This window comes from Tyto alba, unplaced genomic scaffold (assembly GCF_018691265.1).
Source record: "Tyto alba isolate M040663 unplaced genomic scaffold, T.alba_DEE_v4.0 Super-Scaffold_45, whole genome shotgun sequence".
In the NCBI taxonomy this organism is placed as follows: domain Eukaryota; kingdom Metazoa; phylum Chordata; class Aves; order Strigiformes; family Tytonidae; genus Tyto; species Tyto alba.
Window position 1 is genome coordinate 35,831,587 of NW_024881321.1, and position 20,922 is coordinate 35,852,508.

Sequence of the window (20,922 nt, forward strand, 5' to 3'; positions counted from 1 at the left end):
CGGTCTGATTGCAATAGAGCAAAACAGAAAAGACCTTCCCCATTAAAATGAAAATAAGTATTTCCTAGATCACTAGCAAAAATGAATTCCAAATAAGCATCTTTTTAGTACTGCAGTCACTGTAAGTCCAAAGACAATGTAAGAGTTACCTGACAAGCCAACTTTGTGAAAATTACAACTATCATTGCTGCTATCATGTTTCTAGAAACAGACCAGGAATTGCAGACAAGGTCGCTTACAATGAGAAAAGCATTATGGAAGATTATTAAGGAAATGTTCAGTGCAAACTCTGACTTGAAAAGATAAACAACCTTGAAACACAGATTCTACCAAGATGCCTCTAGCAGCTAAGAAACTCATGTTATTTCTCCTCAACATACACACTGAAAACCAGTGACAGCCTAGAATTCGAAAAATGAAGACAGCAAGCTTCTCTCAAATGTGTCAAGCACGGGGAAAAGTTCAAGAGCTTCAGTACAAAAATCATGGACAGCAAGACCTTAGGAATAAAACTAAAGAAAAGAGGTAAATTAATTTTGAAGTATTTTTGTGCCAAATGGGGGAAAAAATTCGAGAATTAAATGACTAAAGGTATTAGATGGATGTATTATGTTCCTGTAATAGGCATGGAGACTATCAAACCGCACAAAATTTTAGTTTTTGTGACAAAAGTAACTTGATGGTCTTACTCAAGCAGATAGAAGATCTTTTGGATTAAGAAACTGCTGAAGTACATAGCACTTTAAATGAGTTTCACAAGAAAGCTTTTTCAACTTAGATTTTCCTCCATTTAAAACAAAATTTATCTACCATGTATGAGCAACATCAAGAAAAACAGAAAGAAGGAAACAGAAGAGTAACATATTCCCTAAATTACAGCTTCCAAAGCTCTTCCAGGGTTTCTTAAGTCGCCACGCAATGAGATACATCTTGCAACCCGTAGCTCATGACACACATTGGAAAACTTTCCTGACCAACCTGAACATGTTCTGGGCCTTGCCACAACTACTTACTGGGTTTTGTCCAGGTTCAAAGGTACTAGCTGAACTATGATCAACTGCACTGAGAAGACACAAACTAGAGCAGCAAATGAAACTCAAATCAACACGGTAGAAGCTAGAGCACGCCCACTGCAATTAACAACTCTCTCATCACATATTCAGTCAAAACATATCAACAGATCAAGCACAGCACCCATACACTGATCATTACCACCATCGATGTCTAGACTAACCATCAGAACTGATCAGACTATTGTATTTGGGAATATACTGCACCCTTGTTTCTTCCACTGTATCTACCTTGTGCCCTGGCCAAGATACACCTCATAACACACAGGTTTCTCCACCCGACTTAACCACACCCAGGCTTCTGCTGCCAGTAATAGCTTATCTTACAGAATTTAAAAAAAAAAAAAATCTATCTGCAGGGAAGTTGAACAATGAATATTAACACAGTATCATATGTGAAGGCAGATCACTCCCAACAAAAACCCAAACACTTCTGTCAGAAATCTGAGCTATCCTTACATAAAAGTCTTGGTAACACTTCAACGTTCTTTATCCAGCTCCTTTGGGCTGAAGAACAGCTAAGCAATCGGTGCTATACATCACAAAGGCTCGTCACTAATGAACAAGCTCCCCTATCAAGATGACCCATATCCTGTGAACCTCCTTTGTGTTCCAGAAAAGTAGTAAAATATAATTGCTTTAATGAAGAATTTAACTTTATGCATAAAAAGTACAATCTCTCACATTCTTACTCTATTTCTGAACTGATGTCAGTAACTACTATTATTCCACCTCCACTAAAAATAATCCACTCTCAAACTGAACAGGAACTCAATGGTAAGAGTTTACCTTGGTTTCCTGCAATTATTCAGAACAGCTCTAATGGTGAAAACTACCCTTTTCCATCCTGGTTTACTTCAAGACTGAGACTCTTTCTTCCACATTTTGATTTATCAGTTACCCAAGCATGTAGATTCTGCTTCAGTATTTCCAAATCTTTCCTTGAGACTAAATCCAAATTACAGCCTGACTTCGTGGTCACAACCTCCTACAGACCATGTTAGGTTCTTTTACAATGATGGCAATCAAGCGTGAAACTAAACATGGAAGAAATTAGCAGGCTTTACTTGTAATTATTTTGCAGGAGAACAGTTTCACCACTGAAATGTACAAACCACTCTGCCTTTCCATAATAATTTATGCAGAGTGGGAAAGGAAGAACAAATTCCAACACCCATAGCCTCCATACTGCAGCACCGTCAACACAACATTACAGCGACAAATCTTAAAACGCTTGTTCTATATGTTCTATACAACTAAACAAGAACAGCCACGTTTTTTTTCCCCAACTATACTGCACTGTCTAATAATGCGATGACAATAGTTAATCCAGCAGTTTAACTTCTATCTGGAGAGCAGGCAACCACGTTTACAAAAAGAATTGTGTATGAAGTGGTCTGAGTTTGAAAAATACCATGCAGATTATATAAATATACTAATTAATAGATAAGAACCATTCCACTGAAAATGAATCTAAATCCTAATCCTAGACAAATCGCCAGTAAGAACATGAAGCATTATTCTCAAAATGATGTTAATGACTGTAAGAAAGTAGGATGTTGAATCTTCTACACTGAATCAATGTAGCAGTACAGCTTCTGAAGTAAAAAGATGATATAGTAATGGCACTTCACAAGTACGTTAACACCAGAAACGGACTGCAGTTCAATATAAAAAGTTCGGTAGTTATGTTAGCTAGGTAAGAAAAACAAGCAAATGTTAAAAACCTGCAAGTATCTGTTAAGATTTTCAGAAAACAGGAAGAAATCCAGAAATTAATAGAGATCTCTGAACCCTGAGACCCTTCAAGAGAACAAGCAATGTCAGTTTCCCCTCCACTGAAAAGGAACTGAGGGTTTACATCAAAGAATGGTCAATTTCTGTGTTGTCATCATGAAATCTACACATCCCTCTTCTTCTGTCTCTTCACTAAAAGTGACAACTTCAGAAAGTTGAGAAGTCTCAGAAGTACAAATGAGAAGGACAAAAGCTGAGCTATCACAGGAGTGGTCATAATTAAAATATGAAACAGACTTCACTTCAAACAGAAATGTATTAAAAGAATTTCACAAAGGGCTAATCCAGCGGCTAAAAAAGTCACATTGGACAGATTTCTCTTATGGAGAGCAGTTGTGAAGAAAAAATAAATTGATGATGCTTTTTTTTAAACAACACAATGCAGTTTGTGACATATGAACTTGCAAATAATTAAAATTAAGACACTGTCAAAGAATGAGAATGAAGTTTTGCTGAAAAAACTAAATACCAGACATAGGACATCTCTGGCATTATAGGAGGAGTGAATTTACACATTCAAATGAATGCAAGACAGCTTTAATGAGAAAGTGGCTAAGTGTCTGCCTGAACTAGATCAACATCACGATACGAATCTGTCATCTGGTAGAAGCAGATGCACTGGTGTATTCATCCCAGCATGTCAGTTATTCTCCTGAAACCTGGAGACCAGAGTGCAAGAAACTAGAAAGGAAAGTTATTTCTTCGGGGTCTTGCAGCATCCCATCATGGTATACAAACCATTTTCCCAAAAAACCTTAAGATACCTGGCACACAAATAAAAACCTTTCCTATGTTACTATGCAAGCATCTTCATCAACAGAAGTCAGAAGCAAGCCTGTGTTCTATCGGATGGGTGCATACCAAGCCACATCCCATCCCACAAGTTACACCTCTCTTCATCCTAGGATAGTACAGTGTTTGAAACTTCTCTCCTAAGTCAAGTCACCAAGGAATACACAACTGTTCAAGTGACAGTTGCAGAAGAATAGTTATTCAGAAATAAGCGGACACAAGGCACAAGTGAACTGCATGAAATGGGACATCAAACCAAAGACGTTCAAATCAGTATAATTAACAGCTGCATCTGCTTATTGTTTTTTTGATTCAACAGCATCCTGTGTTTATAGCTGAATTTTATATTTACATATACGCTGTGATGCAATCTATGTTAACTACATTAATACCCAGCATTTAAAAAAATAGCGTAAAAGAGCAAAACAAAACATGGCACCAAGAAGGCTTTTCCTTCATAAAGAGCTGTGGACACTTGTTTGTCACCATGATAAATAATACACCATTAACCATACATAAATTGCATAATTATGCTTTTTAGTGAAAATCCAGCAGTTATTATGGATAATTTAAAAGGTACTATCCACATTAAAAAGTCAGTTACACAGCAAACCTTTTCACTCATATGAGGACATTGTGACCACCTGCTTCCCCCTCTTCAAGGGTCCATGAATACCATAGTTAGTGGAGCAACCATTTTTATGGCTGTAGGACATACTGTGCACAGAATATGCTTCAGCTAAAATGAGAAGGTAAATACCACAAAAAAAATCAAAATATTTTCACTAGGGTACAATTATTATTTTTTTATATTATTAAAAATTTACACAGGAATAGAGACCCAAATTCTCTCTCATCAATTAGGAAAACAATGCAACAACTTCATGAAATTTAGAGACTGCAACATACTGTATTTCTCTGTAAAAACAATATGCTAGCAAGCCTGAAATGAAAGTAAACTTGAACAATTTAAGTGAGGCAATTTTATTCAAACTAAAATTCTTGCTTTTATCCTTACTGGACCACTGTCAATATTCTTTGTCTTCCAATATAACCAGAGGAGTGAATAAAGTAGAAATATGGTAAACACTGATACCAAAGATTACACTAGTCCAAGTTGCTTCATTTTAACAGCAGCATTTCAATAGTCACTAAGAAAAATTAAGTTTCTTGCAATATTACACTACTGATTACTAGAGTTTGTGCAATAATGAAATCTTAACATCCCTGTTTTACTTTTTATAAAAAACTAGGGATGTTGCAATACTTGATGTATATTGTAAGTATCAGGTATAAGCAGTGTATTTGACTATTTGCAATCACAAGGGATATTCTTCGCATCTTCATGTAACTAGATTTTGATACCATAACTGTATGAAAAAATAAAGAAAAAATTGGATTAGAAGATCTAATCCACATAAATAAAGACCATATTCACCATCACTACAGATCAGCACTTTAGTTCCAGTTAGTGCTTAGTTCTGTATTTAATAAAATTCTTGCCGTGGTCCTATATAGTCAATTATAATTTCAGCTAATATGCACAATTATATGGATAAAATCCCTCTCCTTTTCTTCTAACTGAAGCCATAAAATAAAGGAGTCAAAACTTTCAAAGCATCTACATCTTCAAGTTGTTACAAGAATGAGGAAATCAACATAACTGTTAGAGATATGGGGCCAGTTTTCAAACCCAGATAACCCCAAACTAATCAATGTCAAAAGCATATACATGGATTTGGCCTAATTTAACATACCGACCCCAGAAACTATATTCAATGGAAAAAAAATCCTCACCCTAATCAGTCAATAGCTAGCTCCTTCAGGTGAGAGGGCCAAGTCTTGATCCCCTAAATGACTAAGCATGGGTTGCTCCACCAGCCTACTGCACTTGAATCCTTGATTTTACCATTTCCTGGATAGGATCTGGTATTTAATTACCTACAGAACTTGTGACAAGTCTATCCTACTGAAACACAGATGGAATTCAAAGTTAGAAAACTGAGAATTCAAATTATTTCCTGTTCACTAAAACTGCTATAAACCTACGCTACTTCTGCTGCAAATAGTTTTGGTCAAAAGCAGATATCACTCTCCAAGTTTTACAGAAATGTTTTGCCTATGGCTTGCAAAGAAAACGTTTAAAAAGCAAAATTTTACTTTGGCAAGTTAAAAGTTACAGCCATATCTCCAACCTCAGTTACTCAGCTACTTGTTTTGAAAGTCTTATGGATGCAACACATCCTCTTTACATCAGACTCAACTCACTCATTTCACATTGTTTATGCAGTTCCACAATTTCTCTTTTGACTGGATACTTTGTAAAAAATACAAGATTACATACTAATTGATGATGATAATTAAGGTTTTCTCAATTCCACAGTAAATTTAAATCCAAGTTTATCTAAAGATATCTGAAAGTGAGTGTAAAATGGGAATTTATCAATTTAAGACTGAATTCATGAACTTGTCAATAACTGAGACAGCTGCGTAAGTTATTTCAGTGTCATTTTTCTATGAAGCAATCTCTTCATATAAAGCCATTTGTTCATTACTATTAACTTAAGTATTTTATTTTCTGAAAACTCTATACCATTGAAATAGTTAAATTTTATGGTAGATTTATCAGGGTAGCATTACAAAAACAGTAAGATGGAAACCAAAGGGTAAAACAAGAAATTAACTACATGATTCTTATTTCACTTACAACTTAAAAGTTTCACATTGCAGGTTAAAATACAGTTAACTAGTTACCATTTAAGATAATAAGGCTAGTTCTAATTACAACAAATTGCTAAAGTATTTACATTATTATAAGCCATAGAGCTTATACTCAACATTTCTAGGTGAAAACTGCATCCATTTTGTCCATGCTGTAAGTTGCAAAAGTTTGTGAGATTTTCTGAATGTTTTTGCAGTACATAAACCTTTAAAGAAAAAAGTTAAGAGGGCAAATACACAATACACTAACAAACAGTATTAAACTAACTGCGGAGAGTGTGAGATGCTATTTTGCACAAAATGTTGCTTTTGTATTGTTTTCTATATTTATTCACCAGTGCAAGGTGTAAATTTGTTGTAAAAAATAATTACACGCTAGATAAAGAGTACAATGTGGTATCATCTGGCAGAAGAGTGATAATTATTTTAATATGTTGGATATAAATACAATACTAATGTAGCACACTGGTATCACTTAAGTAAAATAAACTTTATTACCAGACATGCAAAACATCTTGGGCTTCATTACAGCTGAACATGTCTAGCTGTCTTTTAATCAGGTGTCTGCCGTTTTGAATTTTCTTTCTGACATTAGAATCTATGTTTACTGGTCTAAGTTAGTTAGGTAAACACACAACAATTAACAACAAAAAAAAATACCTCACTTACTCTATTTGCGCACCATGAGCCACAAGGGCACTTATGGAATCCATACTACCAGACCGTGCTGCTTTATGAATAGGAGTTTCACCAACATAATCCTGTAAAGACAAACTACATTTTGTCAAGCATAATCTTTCTAAAACCAAAAATCTTATTTTTACATTACTCACTTTAATTAAATAAGCAGATATATAAAAGCAGCATCTATTAGCCAGCAAATGCATCAGGTACTTTTATTATTATTTTAAAGTTTGCAGTAGGCTGTCATGTACTTTAGATATTTAGCAAGAAATAATGCATCTAACTCACAAGATAAGCCTTATCCAATAACTTGGCAATTACAGGAGTCATATTCAGCATTACTTGTTAAAAAAACCCTGCAATATATACCACCATAACAAGTTACCTCTAACACCTTTATTTCTTAGCAATTTTGTTTTCGAATATGTTAAGGCTGAGCAAACCATCTTGGATTCAGAAGCAGCATGGCCAACTTTGTGGGACTATATTGCTTTCAGATCTTGCTGACACTTACACAGTACTGTACTGCACCATAAATACTCACCAGGTGAGGAGTATGCATGCGTAACTCAAGTGTAACAGAAGTATGCCCAGAGTTTACAGGGCAGGCCAGATCTCTCCCGACATACACACTGACTTGTGTCCTATACACTTGTATTTTCTGATGATCTTTATCCATTTATGTTCCATTATTGTTAACTAGCACATCCAATCATTTCATCTTTTTGTGTTATGTGCAAATATACTGAGAGCAGCATACTGCTTTTCAGGCAACTACTCTCTACAAACTATCTTCACAAATAAGAGGGAGAATCTACAGCAATTTTACAAATGCAACTGGCAAGCAGCAGGTAAACTTCATGCATCATAATCTACAGGGTGCAGATGAAATTTGGTACTTGCAATTAACCATCAGTATTAATAATCACAGAAAAGAATCTGTAGTGAAACACAGACTTGAAGTAGCAAGTAAATGTTCAGATACTGGTCTGGTACATGATTTAATTATCACAGTCCTCAATACTTTAAACGGACAGCAATTTTCTTTTCCTTTTTTCCCCTACTCTCTCCCTTTGTCTCCAAATTTTTGAGACTTCACTGCTCCACTAATATTAAACATGTTCTATTTGTGCTTCCCCATTCCTTCTGTTAAAACATCAACACTAGATATTAAAGTATTGCTATTAAAGTAACACAGCACCTCTACTGACTCACCAGTCTTCATACACAATGGTGTTCACACCTAACTCTACAGTACTGGTGACACATTAGCTCTATTTGAAACATATTCAAAATGTGATCAGACTACCATCTTGATAGACAGAAGGTAAGTGTTTTAAATTGCCTGCTAAGCTTCTGAGAAATTAAATCTTTTACACCATGCAAATATAATTTGAAAATTAATTTCTGCATTATGTGTTATATGCTCTCAATTTTTACTTGCCAATTTTATTTCATGGTAAAATACTTTTACAAGTTACAAATTCACTAACTGTAAGCCAGCTCACCAGTGCTGAAGACATATATTCAGCCAAACAGAACCACCTAGCACCCCCAGCAGGGAACAATAAATAGTACCAGAGAATTTACCTTCTTATAAATTAAGAAAAATTGCTGAGGCTGACATTGGAGTCCTTAGTGATTAGAAAAGAGCCCTACCGTTCTTCTTTCAAAATGGTTGCCTGTAGCGGATGAATAGAAGACTGCTTTCCAGTTAAATTTATATAATCTCTCCCATTTATAACATTTATTGAAGTTACAGGAAGACACAAGTGTTTAACAGAGGACACAATTTTATTCACTGTCATACGTGGAAATTAATTTGGCAGTAATTTATCCAGGAAGATTTTCTTCATAGTGTAATACATTTTCCCATCATGGAAGCTGTCTTCGATTCACCATTTTGTTATGGTTTCCTCCTCCTTCCCCCCTCCCCCCTTTTGTTAAAGAGATAAAAGTATATAAAATAAGTGATTTGCTTCTTTTGTTCAGCATTAGTATTTACAATCCCAACCCTAATTTAAAGGATAATCATTCAATATAAAGTTCAGTTCAGGGGAAGTTAGCTCAACTAGCCATGCATGTGACAAAGATGAGAAAAATCTATACTAGCCCCATAAACCTCGGATGTTACCCAGAGTAAGAGCTAGAGAACTGCATTATGAAGTATTGCTGAAGAGAAACACTAGAAGGATGAGGAAGGACCTTCGCAGAAGCAGTCCTCACCACTGCATTACAAGAATAAGCTCAATTTATAGCAGTTAACAATCCCGGCGCCAACAAGCAGAAAAAGGTTAGTATCTCAGGAGAGAATATATGTCTTGAGAAGGGCTTCTTTCAGTCACTGGCCCAGAAAGCGTGTGCCTCTTCTCTAAAGCTAAGGAATTGAGAAAATACTTAGCAAATGACAGAATATACAGATTTAGATTTTTATGGCATTTATTTTAATTACGGCACCTAAATTTCAGTCATCACTAATGTCATCTTCTTTTGAAGTTCTCATATGGGACCAAATCTATTTGCACTGAAATAGTCTCCTAGCTCTATAAAGAATAAATTCTCTCTGGGTTCTGAGCCAGACTAAAGGAAAAAAAAAAAAAAAAACACCACACCCCTCTCCCACTGAAAAACGGCTTTAAAGCTTACTTTTCAACACATCCAAAATCGTGCATACAGTGAATGGCTTCAATTCAACAATTGGAATGGATGGCACCAAACAGCAAAAGCAATGTAACAGTTTTTTTCCAAGAAGCTTCTGAGAGCAGTTCAGGGTCTAGCTTGCTAGCACATTTTCATGCATAAGACACCTCTTCCCTACCTCTTTTTTGGCCATGTAGAGCAAAATAAATTATCTTTTTAGGGGCTCTAATAATTCCTAATTATCCTTGATAATCCCTCATAATCCTTCTAATTGCCCACAGTTCCCATATGTGCTTCAGTTTGATATAAACCCTTCTGAAATAATATTCCAGGAAAGGAAACATCAATAACTTGCACTACCCTTCATATCTAGAGTAGAACTTTTCAGGGTCCCATTTACCCTTCTGATGTAACACTGCACCAACAGCCCAAACTTGCCTCACAAACCAAAAGTCACAATATAAATAAATGAGCAGAAAGAACAAATAAGTTTTATTAATTTAGCATTCAAGATAACAGAAGCTTATTTCCTTCTGTGGAGACTAAGTATTTTGTGCACAGTGCTCCTGAAGAGATGACAAAAAGAGTTGAGCCACATTTATTGTTTGCAACTCACTTCCACTGTCAAACATCTTCCTCCTTTCCCTTGGAGAAACACAACTATCCTTCTGCAAAGACAAGAGGAGTTTTCTCTATCTTGAGGTCATGACTAGGTTACCTTTGACTTCTGTTTCATTTTACCGAGTAAGTATCTCGCTTCCTTCCTTATTATCTTTTTCTTTATGTGGCTGAAGAGTCTTGCTTTTTCAGTTTAAATCAGTAAATCTATCTCAGCTTGATTCATCAGCTTGCACTTCCTCCCTATGCTGCTTAACCTCAAAAGACGTTTCCTCTACTGATTAAATATTTCTCTCAAACTCTCTGCTTATTCCCAGGCCTCTTTTAGATGTGGTTATTTTTTCAGTTCCATCTAGAGCCATTTTATTGTGTTTCCTCTCTTTCTGGCATCCAAATTTCTGTTTGCTTTAGGATCTTCTCATTGAACTTAGAGCAAATTTCCCATTTTGTTCTCCAAGTCTCTGGATATAAGTCAGTTAATTTCACTCTCATTTCATGGGAAAAAAGTTACTTACCTGTAACTATTTTAAAAACAAAAAGCCCCCATGCACATTTACACTCAAAGCTTTCAACTATGTGTACTGGTTTTGGCTGCGAGTTAATTTTCTTCATAGTAGCTGGTATTTTGGATTTGCAACCAAAACAATGTTGATAATACACCGATGTTTTAGCTAGGAGTGGGCTGGGGGTGACACAGTTGGGACCGCTGACCCAACCTGACCAGAGGAACATCCCATACCATAGGACATCGTGCTCAGCAAAAGCTCAGGGGCAGGCAGGAGTGGAATTTGCCAGGGCTGCTGTTGCTTGGGGACTGGCCAGGCATCCGTCAGCCCATAGTGAGAAACTGGGGGATTTTTTGCTTGTGGTGCAGTTTTTAAACATCTTTTTATCATCACTTCATTTTCTTTATTTTGTTTTTGTTTCCTTTTTTACCCATTAAACTGTCTTTACCTAAACCCACGAGTTTTCTTGTGGGGGAATGAACAAAGGGCTTGTGTGGTGCTTAGGTACCTACCAGGGTTAAACCACAACATCATGCAAGCACTTGTAAAATGCCTCTAGTATAGATATCCAAGACACAGAATCACTATTTACCTGACAAGATATACAAACTAACTCCATTCTTTAACTCAACTGACTGAATCACAAGTTCTATCAGCTGATCACATTTGTAAAAGCTGTTCAGATTTCTTAGACCCAGCACCCTACCCTTTCTGAAGCAGAGAAGTAGAAGCTGGAGAATACCAAGTATTTTTTCCCCTCATTCTTTGCTAAAAATGCTTTGATTTCATCATGATTTCTCCTTCTGAACTTTGAGTACAGATGAGAACCAATAGAGTATTTTTACCTGGATTTCATCCAAATTGTTGTTTAAAATACAAAATTAACATACCAAAGGAATGAGTGTTTTCTTCCTCCCCACCAAGGATATCAGTGTGCTTACAGTTCTTGCTAGCATGGGTAGTCTAGCCCTCCTAAACCTATCTGCCATCACTGCCACATGATGTTAACTGGCTGGATGAAAAGTAAGTTAGCATCACCTGTAAGGATGCAGTATTTCTCATCTTAAGACAGGCCACAAAAAACTTTTTTTTTTTTGGCCAATCAACACAGGCAACATGCAATAAAAATGTTTAATAGGCTAGAGGAAAAATATATTTAAAAGAAGTAACAGGCTTTCTAATCAAAAAGTACTCATTATTATCTGATGCTAATATGTACAACAGCACAGAACCAATCTGTGGGCGTATCTTGTGACAAGGATAAAACATCAGGAGAAAAAAAAAGCGCAGGGAAAGTAGCAGTATAATTGCTTTGCACCATTACAGTGAACTAAAGCAGGCAGGTAGCCAAACTCAGGTCTTGAGTCACATTATTAAGAACTATTAGAAGGCACTGCCCAGTGGAAAAAAAAAATAAAAATAGTAGGACTTTCTCTTGAGTTCACTGCTGGGTAGAAACAGGCAGAGGATGGAAAGCTTGGCACTTCAGCTTTCTCCTATGAATTTTTATGGTGACCCTGGTCAGGGGAAGAACTGCCCACTGATCATGAAGAAAGAGAAATGGTTCTAGCCAGCACATACCGTTATAGGGCTGGGCATCACAGGATATACTCCTAGGACTTATCTGGGTAGCAAGGTACAGTTGGGACAAGCAGTTTTCAGCATTTGTCCTTCACTGCTGCTGCCTGAGAAACACCCTGGGCAACTGTCGCCAGCACCAAGATAGGCATTTTCAAGTTTTCCTAAACTTCAGGGCAGGCAGCACAGGCTACAATACAATACCTCAGGGCAGGTAGGAGAAAGCATGCATGCAAATTCTACTGAGTACCGGAGGTTTACGTTAAGACTGAGAGACTTGAGTGGATTCCTTTTCAGAAGCTATCCTTTTCTTTTTCCAGGGATGCTGGGTTAGTCTGTAGCCAATGACCAGGAGTCAGTTTGGAAGAAAACTTTTACTAGTTTAAATATCAAGTATTCCCAGATCTTTCTCAGCATGTGTTTTGTATCCAGTGTCCATGGAACACTTGTCCTCACACAAGCATTAGCCAGTGACTATGTCTGTCTGTAGTACAGCATCAGTCAGCGAGCTGGAAGGAATAAACAAAATAAACATCAGGAAATAGTGCTCCGAAAGCTCAAAAGTGTGGGTGGAAGCCCTAGATGATCACCTGAAAGTGCTTGGAAGTTAAATAAGGAACCAAGATAATTTATTAAGCAGTTCAAATCAAACAAGAATAGTAGAATTTGACTGCAATTCAATAAACAGCTGGAAGGAACGGGGGAGAGCAAAGCATGCACTATGCTTTACATAGCCATGTATGAAACATTCCAAATATCTGTGGGATGAGTTTGCTGCTATAGATATCATCAAGGTACACTGTCTAGCTTTCAGTGCTCATGCATGTGAAACCAGTGTGACTGACCAGTTGCATCCTAACAAAGAACTTGAGACTTGTTTCTATTCCCATTTTAATTAACCAGAGCTATCTTCGTATTTTACCATTCAACCAAATTTAGAACACCCCTTCTTGTATGTTCCACTAATGTTTTGTGAGGGCAAAAAAGTTATTACATTCAAGTGTCACTTGAGCCTACCATTAACAACATACAAGGCTTCCACAGTGTCAACCCTCAGTACCACCTATATTAGTGCCCTTTGCCTGTCAACATCTAAATCTGCACTTAGAAGTCTATAGGATACTATCACCACTATCTGAAAAGTTGAGAACCACAGTATCTTTCCTTCTGTGGACGACCACAGATCTGTTACTTGGATTTGCTCTGGTGACAGGCCATCAATTTATAAAGACTCCTGAGTCACTGGCTAGTCTTGGTGACTTCTTTAAGATGGAATGAGTTTGCTGTCTACTTTTAACTGCATATCATACTGCCTTCTGCTTTCCTTTACAGTCATCTGCATGTTGCCCTCAGCCCATGGAGAGATATCTCTGCACTCTTCTCCTCTTCTTTTGGGGGCTAGCTGCTATTTTCTTCTTTGCTATAACCTTACTCACTAGATGATTTATTTTTTTTTCCCCCATCATGTTCCAGGACAGCAAGCTTGTTCTTCAACTCCATTTCAACCTCACTGGTCAGTTCTTCTCTTTATCCTCATAGTTGGAAACTTTCATTCTTCTCATTCATTCATTTTCATTCATTCTTCTCTTCTCATTTAGCAGATATTTGTACATCTTTTATTCTGTGCATGCCATGTTTCCTCTCTAATCACCGTTTCTTTACATTCTTACCTGGTCTCCAGATGCATTTATAGTTCTTGTATTTTCTCTTCTGAAGATTCTACCACTATGCAGCAATAACTTATTGCATAAGTTACTTTTGTCAGGTATCAAGGAGAAGATGCGATCTATAGCCTCTGCATCCAGTCACCTTCATTGTTTCTACAATTCTCCTGGTGTCTCACAGCTGTTCTCAATGCACCAGCCTTCTTTTCTGAAAACTCAACACAAACTTCCCCATTTCTTATTTTTGCATAGCTTAAAAAAAAAAAAAAAGAACCAAACTCTAAAAATGCAAATGTTCAAGTTCTTCAGCAGACTTAGCTTAACTCTACTGCATATGAAACACAGTCTGGCCGTTAAATATTTTAAGAAAAGCATGATGTGAGTTTTACAGACCAGACATTTTATGGATGCTCTACTACAGCTTTTAGTAAGTGCATATGCTGTAGTATTAATTACTCTTACAGAATACTATAAATAATAATTTTCAGTACTGTCATAAAGGCACACGTTATGTATTGCCAGCATACATAATAGATCCATTCAGTACTGCAAACATTTTCTCCAGAAGCACGATATTTTTAAGCACTCTTTTCTGTTACTGTACCAGAGTACAGCAGTCCTTTACAGGAACTTTGGTATATTAATGCACTCTCTGCTACCAAATAAGACATTATCCATACTCACAGTAAAAGTAATGGAAAATTATTTTAAAAAAAAACAAAAAACAAAAAACAAAAAAACAAAACAAAACAAAAAAAAAAACAAACAAGAAAAATCTCCCATTCATTCTTTGTTAGTAAAGTACATGTTTCTGACCTATCTGCAGAAAGTTACTAGAAAAGCTTTGGAAATAATCTAATCTAAAAAGGAAAACAGTATGAAACCAGATGCACCTTAAAATAAACCATGGCAGACCTTGCTAGTTACATGTATGACCAAATCAAAGTACCACAGAGGTCTCATGGTTCTGTACATAACGGTGAATTTTTCAGTTCTTAACATATTAAATAAGATGTTCCTCACTAGTCTTTTTTTTTTTTTGTCCCCTAAAGAGGCATTACAATATCATAGTATTTGCTAATGTTGCCAATACCAGAGCAGCATATCATTTTGGTCAAGTAGCAAGATGTCAATTCCTAAAACAAATGTCCTCCAAACCTTTAGTGGCTTAAAGGACATTTATTAGTCCTATCTTTAATATAATGGAAAAGGTCTATAACTGATAATTAAGTCACTTGACTTCAGCTGATGTTAGAAATAATGTATCTGTATGTGAATGTAAAGATCCTACATGTAGCAAAAAAGGCATCAAGACACTCCTTCCAAAACTATATGCAGACATGAAATACACATGAATCCATACCTGTTTGTTTATGTTGGCCCCCACTTGAATCAACCAATTCAGGCACTGTGGATGTCCTCCAAAAGCAGCAATGTGGGCTGGTGTTTGAGCAAAACGTGTTGTACTGGCATTTACAGAAGCTCCAGCTCTTACTAACTGCATTAGGCACTCCAGCTTTAAAGACACGAGGGAATAAAACAAAAAATGTTACATGGATGTGCTATCACAATTCACATGTGCTAAACACAAATTCTAAAAAACCTAAACTTAGTTGTGAGACTACATGGATACAAAACAAGAAAGAATAAGAATATTGGGATTTTCTTCCTCCCTCCTTTGGCCACATCTGAAAAGTACTTAATTCTCACCCCCAAAACTGAATTCCAACATTTGTTTTTGGAATGGGGGAAAATAGGGAATAAATACCTCAGATCTGATTACAAGACCTATTCGGTTCACTTGAGAAAAAAACCCAGAAGAGTTCTGATCCAGCAAAACTGCAAACATGATACTAAACAGAAATTATCAGATAATGTTTGCCAAAACAAGAGTGCTGTTAGGAGATAAATAGGTGCATTCTCAGGAGAGATTAGAGGAAGGTAAAACAGAAAAACACAAGAAAGATTTTAAATTTCTTTAATGTTTTCCTAGATTGACAGAAGAAGATTACTAATGAAAACTAATACTATTAGTACTATGCTACATCTCTAAAAGTAATCAATTCTTTTCACCATTTTCCTGTTATTGGAGCTGAAGAGCTGTTAAAAACAAGATGGGTTGCATGCTTATGGCAATACCAAAAAAGAAAAGCTCTGCTTGTAAAAAACCTGAAGTATTGTGTCACACTATATTCTGATTTTTATTTTCCCATCATACTAACCAGAAGTGTCAGATATCTGGCTACTATTTTTACATGTTCATAACATCACATCTGTAAAAGCTAGGCAAACCACAGACATGGTGACCTCAACTTTCAAAAATAGTCCAAAAAATGCTCTTTTCCTGTCACACAGTAACACTGTCTTTTTGTTGATAGGAAAAGGAATGCACTATGCTAAAATAAACAGTTTAGTCTAGGTTTCCATTTATTGTGGTTAGAAAACAAACACCACTGCAAATACATGTGACAGGAAAACAAAAAACCGCCACACCAACTCAGGGCATTTGTTCACATAACACAAAAATCTATGGGTCAGCCTCTCACAGTTAAAGAAAACATCAGCCATACCACAGCTATGGAATAGTCTGTTCATAAAGGAGCAATTAAAAAGCATTAGAAAGTCAGCTGGCAGCTTGATTCAGATAGAAGCATAAACATCACGATTCCCATGTTCTTCTCTACTGCTGTACTTGTCTTTTTTTTTTAACCTGTAAATTCCTGATCTTGATGAATTATACTACACAAGTACCAGCCACTGTAGTGAAGTATTTTATATTCGTTTTGGAAATATATTGCGAAATTCAATTGTTTCTTCCCCCCATGTAGTTCAAATAAACACTTACGAACCATATCCTTCAGGATATACAGAAGTGCTTTTTTTGGATTGTAATGGACTTGACACTAAACATAGATGTACCATTAATTCACTAATTATATGAAGTAAAAATGCAAGGGTGAGGATAACTGAAATACTGCAGTATTGATGAATCTAGCTCCATAAACCTCAACATTACCCAAAACAAAGTACCTTTTCAAAAGCAAACAAGTGCTTTTACTGCAAAAAAAATTTACATCAAAAAACTGGTGTAAGAAAACTTATCATTCTAATGCTACACTACCCAAACTCAAAATGTATTTGCTAATCTTAGATGTTTCTTGGTGTGCACATGCTAGCACCCCTAATATTGCTGTTCACCTTTAATAGTTATTAATAAACGGTAACACTGCAATTATTAATAAGGTATGTGATGGAAAAGAACTCCAGCTACACCAAGAGGTTCCTCTACTATCACTGCAAACAAAAATAAAAGCTCAGCCAGTTTTTAAAACAATAGACTTTTAATAGAATTCATTTGAATACACTTTCAGACAAGCACTACAGCTTCAGGAAAGAATACTATTTCCTGCACAGAAACCAGGATGAAAGAATTTCCATAATTAGACTGGCATTATAGCCCATCAATTGAAAGGGGAAAAACACTGGACTGGTTCACCAGCATCATCTTGCTTTGTTTAAATCTGCTTTGTAAGATGGCTACACATCATAATTATCTATACAACTTCAAGTTTAAATGCTGTTTTTTCTTGCTTGTGTGCTTTTCATTTTTTTTTTTTCATTCTTTCTTACAGGGTTTTAACAATGGAGACAATGTTTCATCCCATTAAAAGCTTGGGTCTTTTGCATCATGGCTGTCAGAAAAACCTGCTTCTTCCAACATCATGGAAGAATGAGATAAATTACTTCTGTGGATAAGAAAAGTCAACATAAAAAACAATACCTCAATTGATTATTTATGCTTGAGATCAGGACATACAAGTCCACTTTCATTAAATAATCTTTTAGATGTTTTCCACTGTATTGTTATGTCTAAAGCAGAGGTTAAACTCATTTAATGAAGAAAGACAGGCTTCCACATAGGCCACAGCACTGGCAAAATATCAAAAAGACACAGGCATTTTTATCTGTACTACTTTTGTTCCAAAAGAAACAGAACGTACTTACTACTATTTTGCCTCCTATCATGTAAACAGTCAAATGGCAAAAATAAAAGTAGGAGACAAGCACAAGCAAATAGAGGTGGCCAGAGAAAATAAAAATCCATGTGCAAGTGGTTAAAAAGAAAAATGAAATTACAGTTAGTGTAAGACAAAGTAAATTAACAGCTACTTTGTTTTTCAAACAAGCCCTTCAGTTTCTAACTCGCTGGTATCTTTAGACTGTGAACAGATTTACAATCTGACCCACCTTCTCAGAAATCTACAGAATGCCAGGGTAATTTAGGGCACTATATAATTAACTCTAATTGGAATATGGCAACTCTAATGGGAATTAATTTACATCTCAGGATATGAGCACTCCTCTGCAGTCAGGGAATGTCCTCAAAATGCAACCTCCACCACAAATACTGAACACAGCCAAGTAAATTTGGACTTGCTACTATCTCTAACGGGAGGTCCATGATGACATTAAAACTCCAGATACTCCAACCAGTGTTTCTGGAGTATCTGTTGCTTTCAATTGACTTTGCTGGTATTTATTTATTAACTGCAAGCTGTACAAGTATGTTTCAGTGTGAGATATTAAAAAATACCATGTTTTCATTTTTAGTCTTCAGGTAGTTCATTTTTATTGGTACTAGTATTATATCAGTATTCCCCCCAAAAGCTATCTTTCCTCTTTCACCTACTCATTTCTAACAGAGCGTTATTATTGCTGCTACTTCCTTACTGCAGCACATCCACAACAGTGTGCAAGAATGTAGTTTTATATAGCTTTCTTCTAAAATGCTTTTGTACTGTCCTTTGACAAAGTGAGGGCTTTCTTCTATGTTCAAACTGTGTAACAGGTCAAGCGAAAGGAACATCTCTATATAGTTAAAGTTCACCAGCCCTAGACTGATGCTGTGTATTCACGTATGAGCTGTTTTAGATTTCACTGCTTACGATGAGTTGTTCCACAAGGACTTCTTCCACACAGGAACGAAGTGAGTTTTGTCATCTCCACCTCCTACAGAGCTTCAGTCAGAACCAATGTATGTCTGGTGGACCATGTCGCTAAATGGCCCTATATCAGAAGGACAGCTACAAAGTTCTGTCACTATTTAATTTCTTTAAGGAAAAGTAAAACAAACGAGTGAAAAATCCCACAAAATCTAGAAAAACAAAGTGAAGAGTAGCTACTGCTAAGTAACTAATGAACATTTAAAAAAACAATGATTTAGAAGTCTGGTATTTTAAAATGGAGAGTTTTTCTATATCTCAAGTTTTGATGAATCTTAATTTGTAAATAAAGACATAAATAAATAAAGCTGTAAGACATTCATATGAAAGTCCACTAAGAGCAGCTATTGTTTCACTACTGGTAACCATCTCTTAACTTGTGAAAGGTAAAAGTATAACTATGCCACACAAAGTCAGTCAAGTTTGGGATCTAATTGCATTACTGCAACTTTTTCAAGTGTTCTATAGTCTCTGGCCCAGAGAAAGGAACACTACCTAACAAGACTAAAACACACAGGTAAATTCCATAAATTGAAATTGCCTAAACCTTGTCACAAGGCTTTTAGGAAAGTACACATATGTAAAGCTGAATAAATCCCATTTATAGCCTACATCATCTTTGCAAGTCTCATTGGGCAGATTTTCACCCCTTATATGCAACAACGACAAGAAAAACACCTATCAAATTTTGTTGGTACCTAAGAATTAACATGGCATGTATAAACACAGTATCTTGCAGATTGACTTGTTCCCTTTGTTACCTGTTTCTGCAAGAGTCTCTTCAACAGAAACCAGAACATATACAAAAGCTCACATAACCTAGGATGGTTAGTAGAAAGCTGAAAATGCTTAAAGGAGAAAACAAAACAACACACGCTTCTAAGACAAAAGCAAGACTTCCCCAAGCATGTACCAAAGAGAAATTCTTATTAGAGAAAGGAAACAGAAGACTGTAACACCAGATTAGTATCTTCACATTTTCTCAGAGCATACTGTAGGATAAAATTTAAGGTACTCCACTTTTTTTTTTTTGAGTGCAGAAGTGTAGAAGACTTCATTCTCAACAGATAAAAGGCTGCTTTAGGTTTGTTTGTGGGTCTAGGGGGGTTTTATTTAAGACTGAAGGACTGACTAAGTTATGTTTCTAAAATGTTTCTCCAACAAGTGCTGGAGATAAGATCACTTAACGTATAGAAGCAATCTCTTAATGTACTTTTATAAACGATGACAACTGCTTAAGTACATTCATTTTCCTCCTCCAGCACACAATCAATAATCAAATAGAAATAGGTTGGAAATGGGAGGGAGAACAAGCACAGAGACTCTCAAAATCCAAACCCAAACAAGTCAATGAGGCAAAAAAACCAAATCCCAACCCTCTAGGTTGGAATTCTGCACAGGCTGGAACTGTCACTGCATTAGAAACAGGAAAAGCCTACATAAAAATCAAAGAATTCCAACACCACTCATCTTTTAACAGTGGAAGTTAGTGCCGATACTTCTTTTTATCTTTTCTGCACTGCAACGATGCAAATGCAGTTAATTCCATGCCCTGCACGCGTATAAACCACAGTTTATTTCTCATACTGAGGGCAACAGAGGAGTGCTTTACAAGCACCAGCATCTTCTCCCCAAACTCCTAACGAGTCGGTAGTCATAACACAGGCACCACAACAAAGCAGTCTCCAGGTGTGGAGCCCGAGGACGGCAAGGACCGTGCCCAGGCTCTGCAGACAAAGCATGCAGCGCGGCGGGAGCGTGGAGGGGGGTTAGCAGGGACGCGTGGAAGGGGTCGCCGCCTCGGGGGGGGCTCGGCCGGGCGGGGGGGTGAGCGCGGGAGCCGCCCCTC

The 20,922-nt window shown here is 36.5% G+C and overlaps 1 protein-coding gene across 1 annotated transcript in view; it reads right to left on the reverse strand.

Annotated features, from left to right (window-relative positions):
• ANKRD10 (ankyrin repeat domain 10) overlaps positions 1-20,922 on the reverse strand; it is a 38,254-nt gene that overhangs the window by 16,360 nt on the left and 972 nt on the right. The window contains exons 2-3 of the mRNA XM_032997123.2: positions 15,434-15,586; positions 7,050-7,141 (exon numbers count right to left, since the gene is read on the reverse strand). Of these exons, the coding sequence (XP_032853014.2) occupies positions 7,050-7,141; positions 15,434-15,586 (245 nt within the window). The remainder of the gene's footprint in view (positions 1-7,049; positions 7,142-15,433; positions 15,587-20,922) is intronic.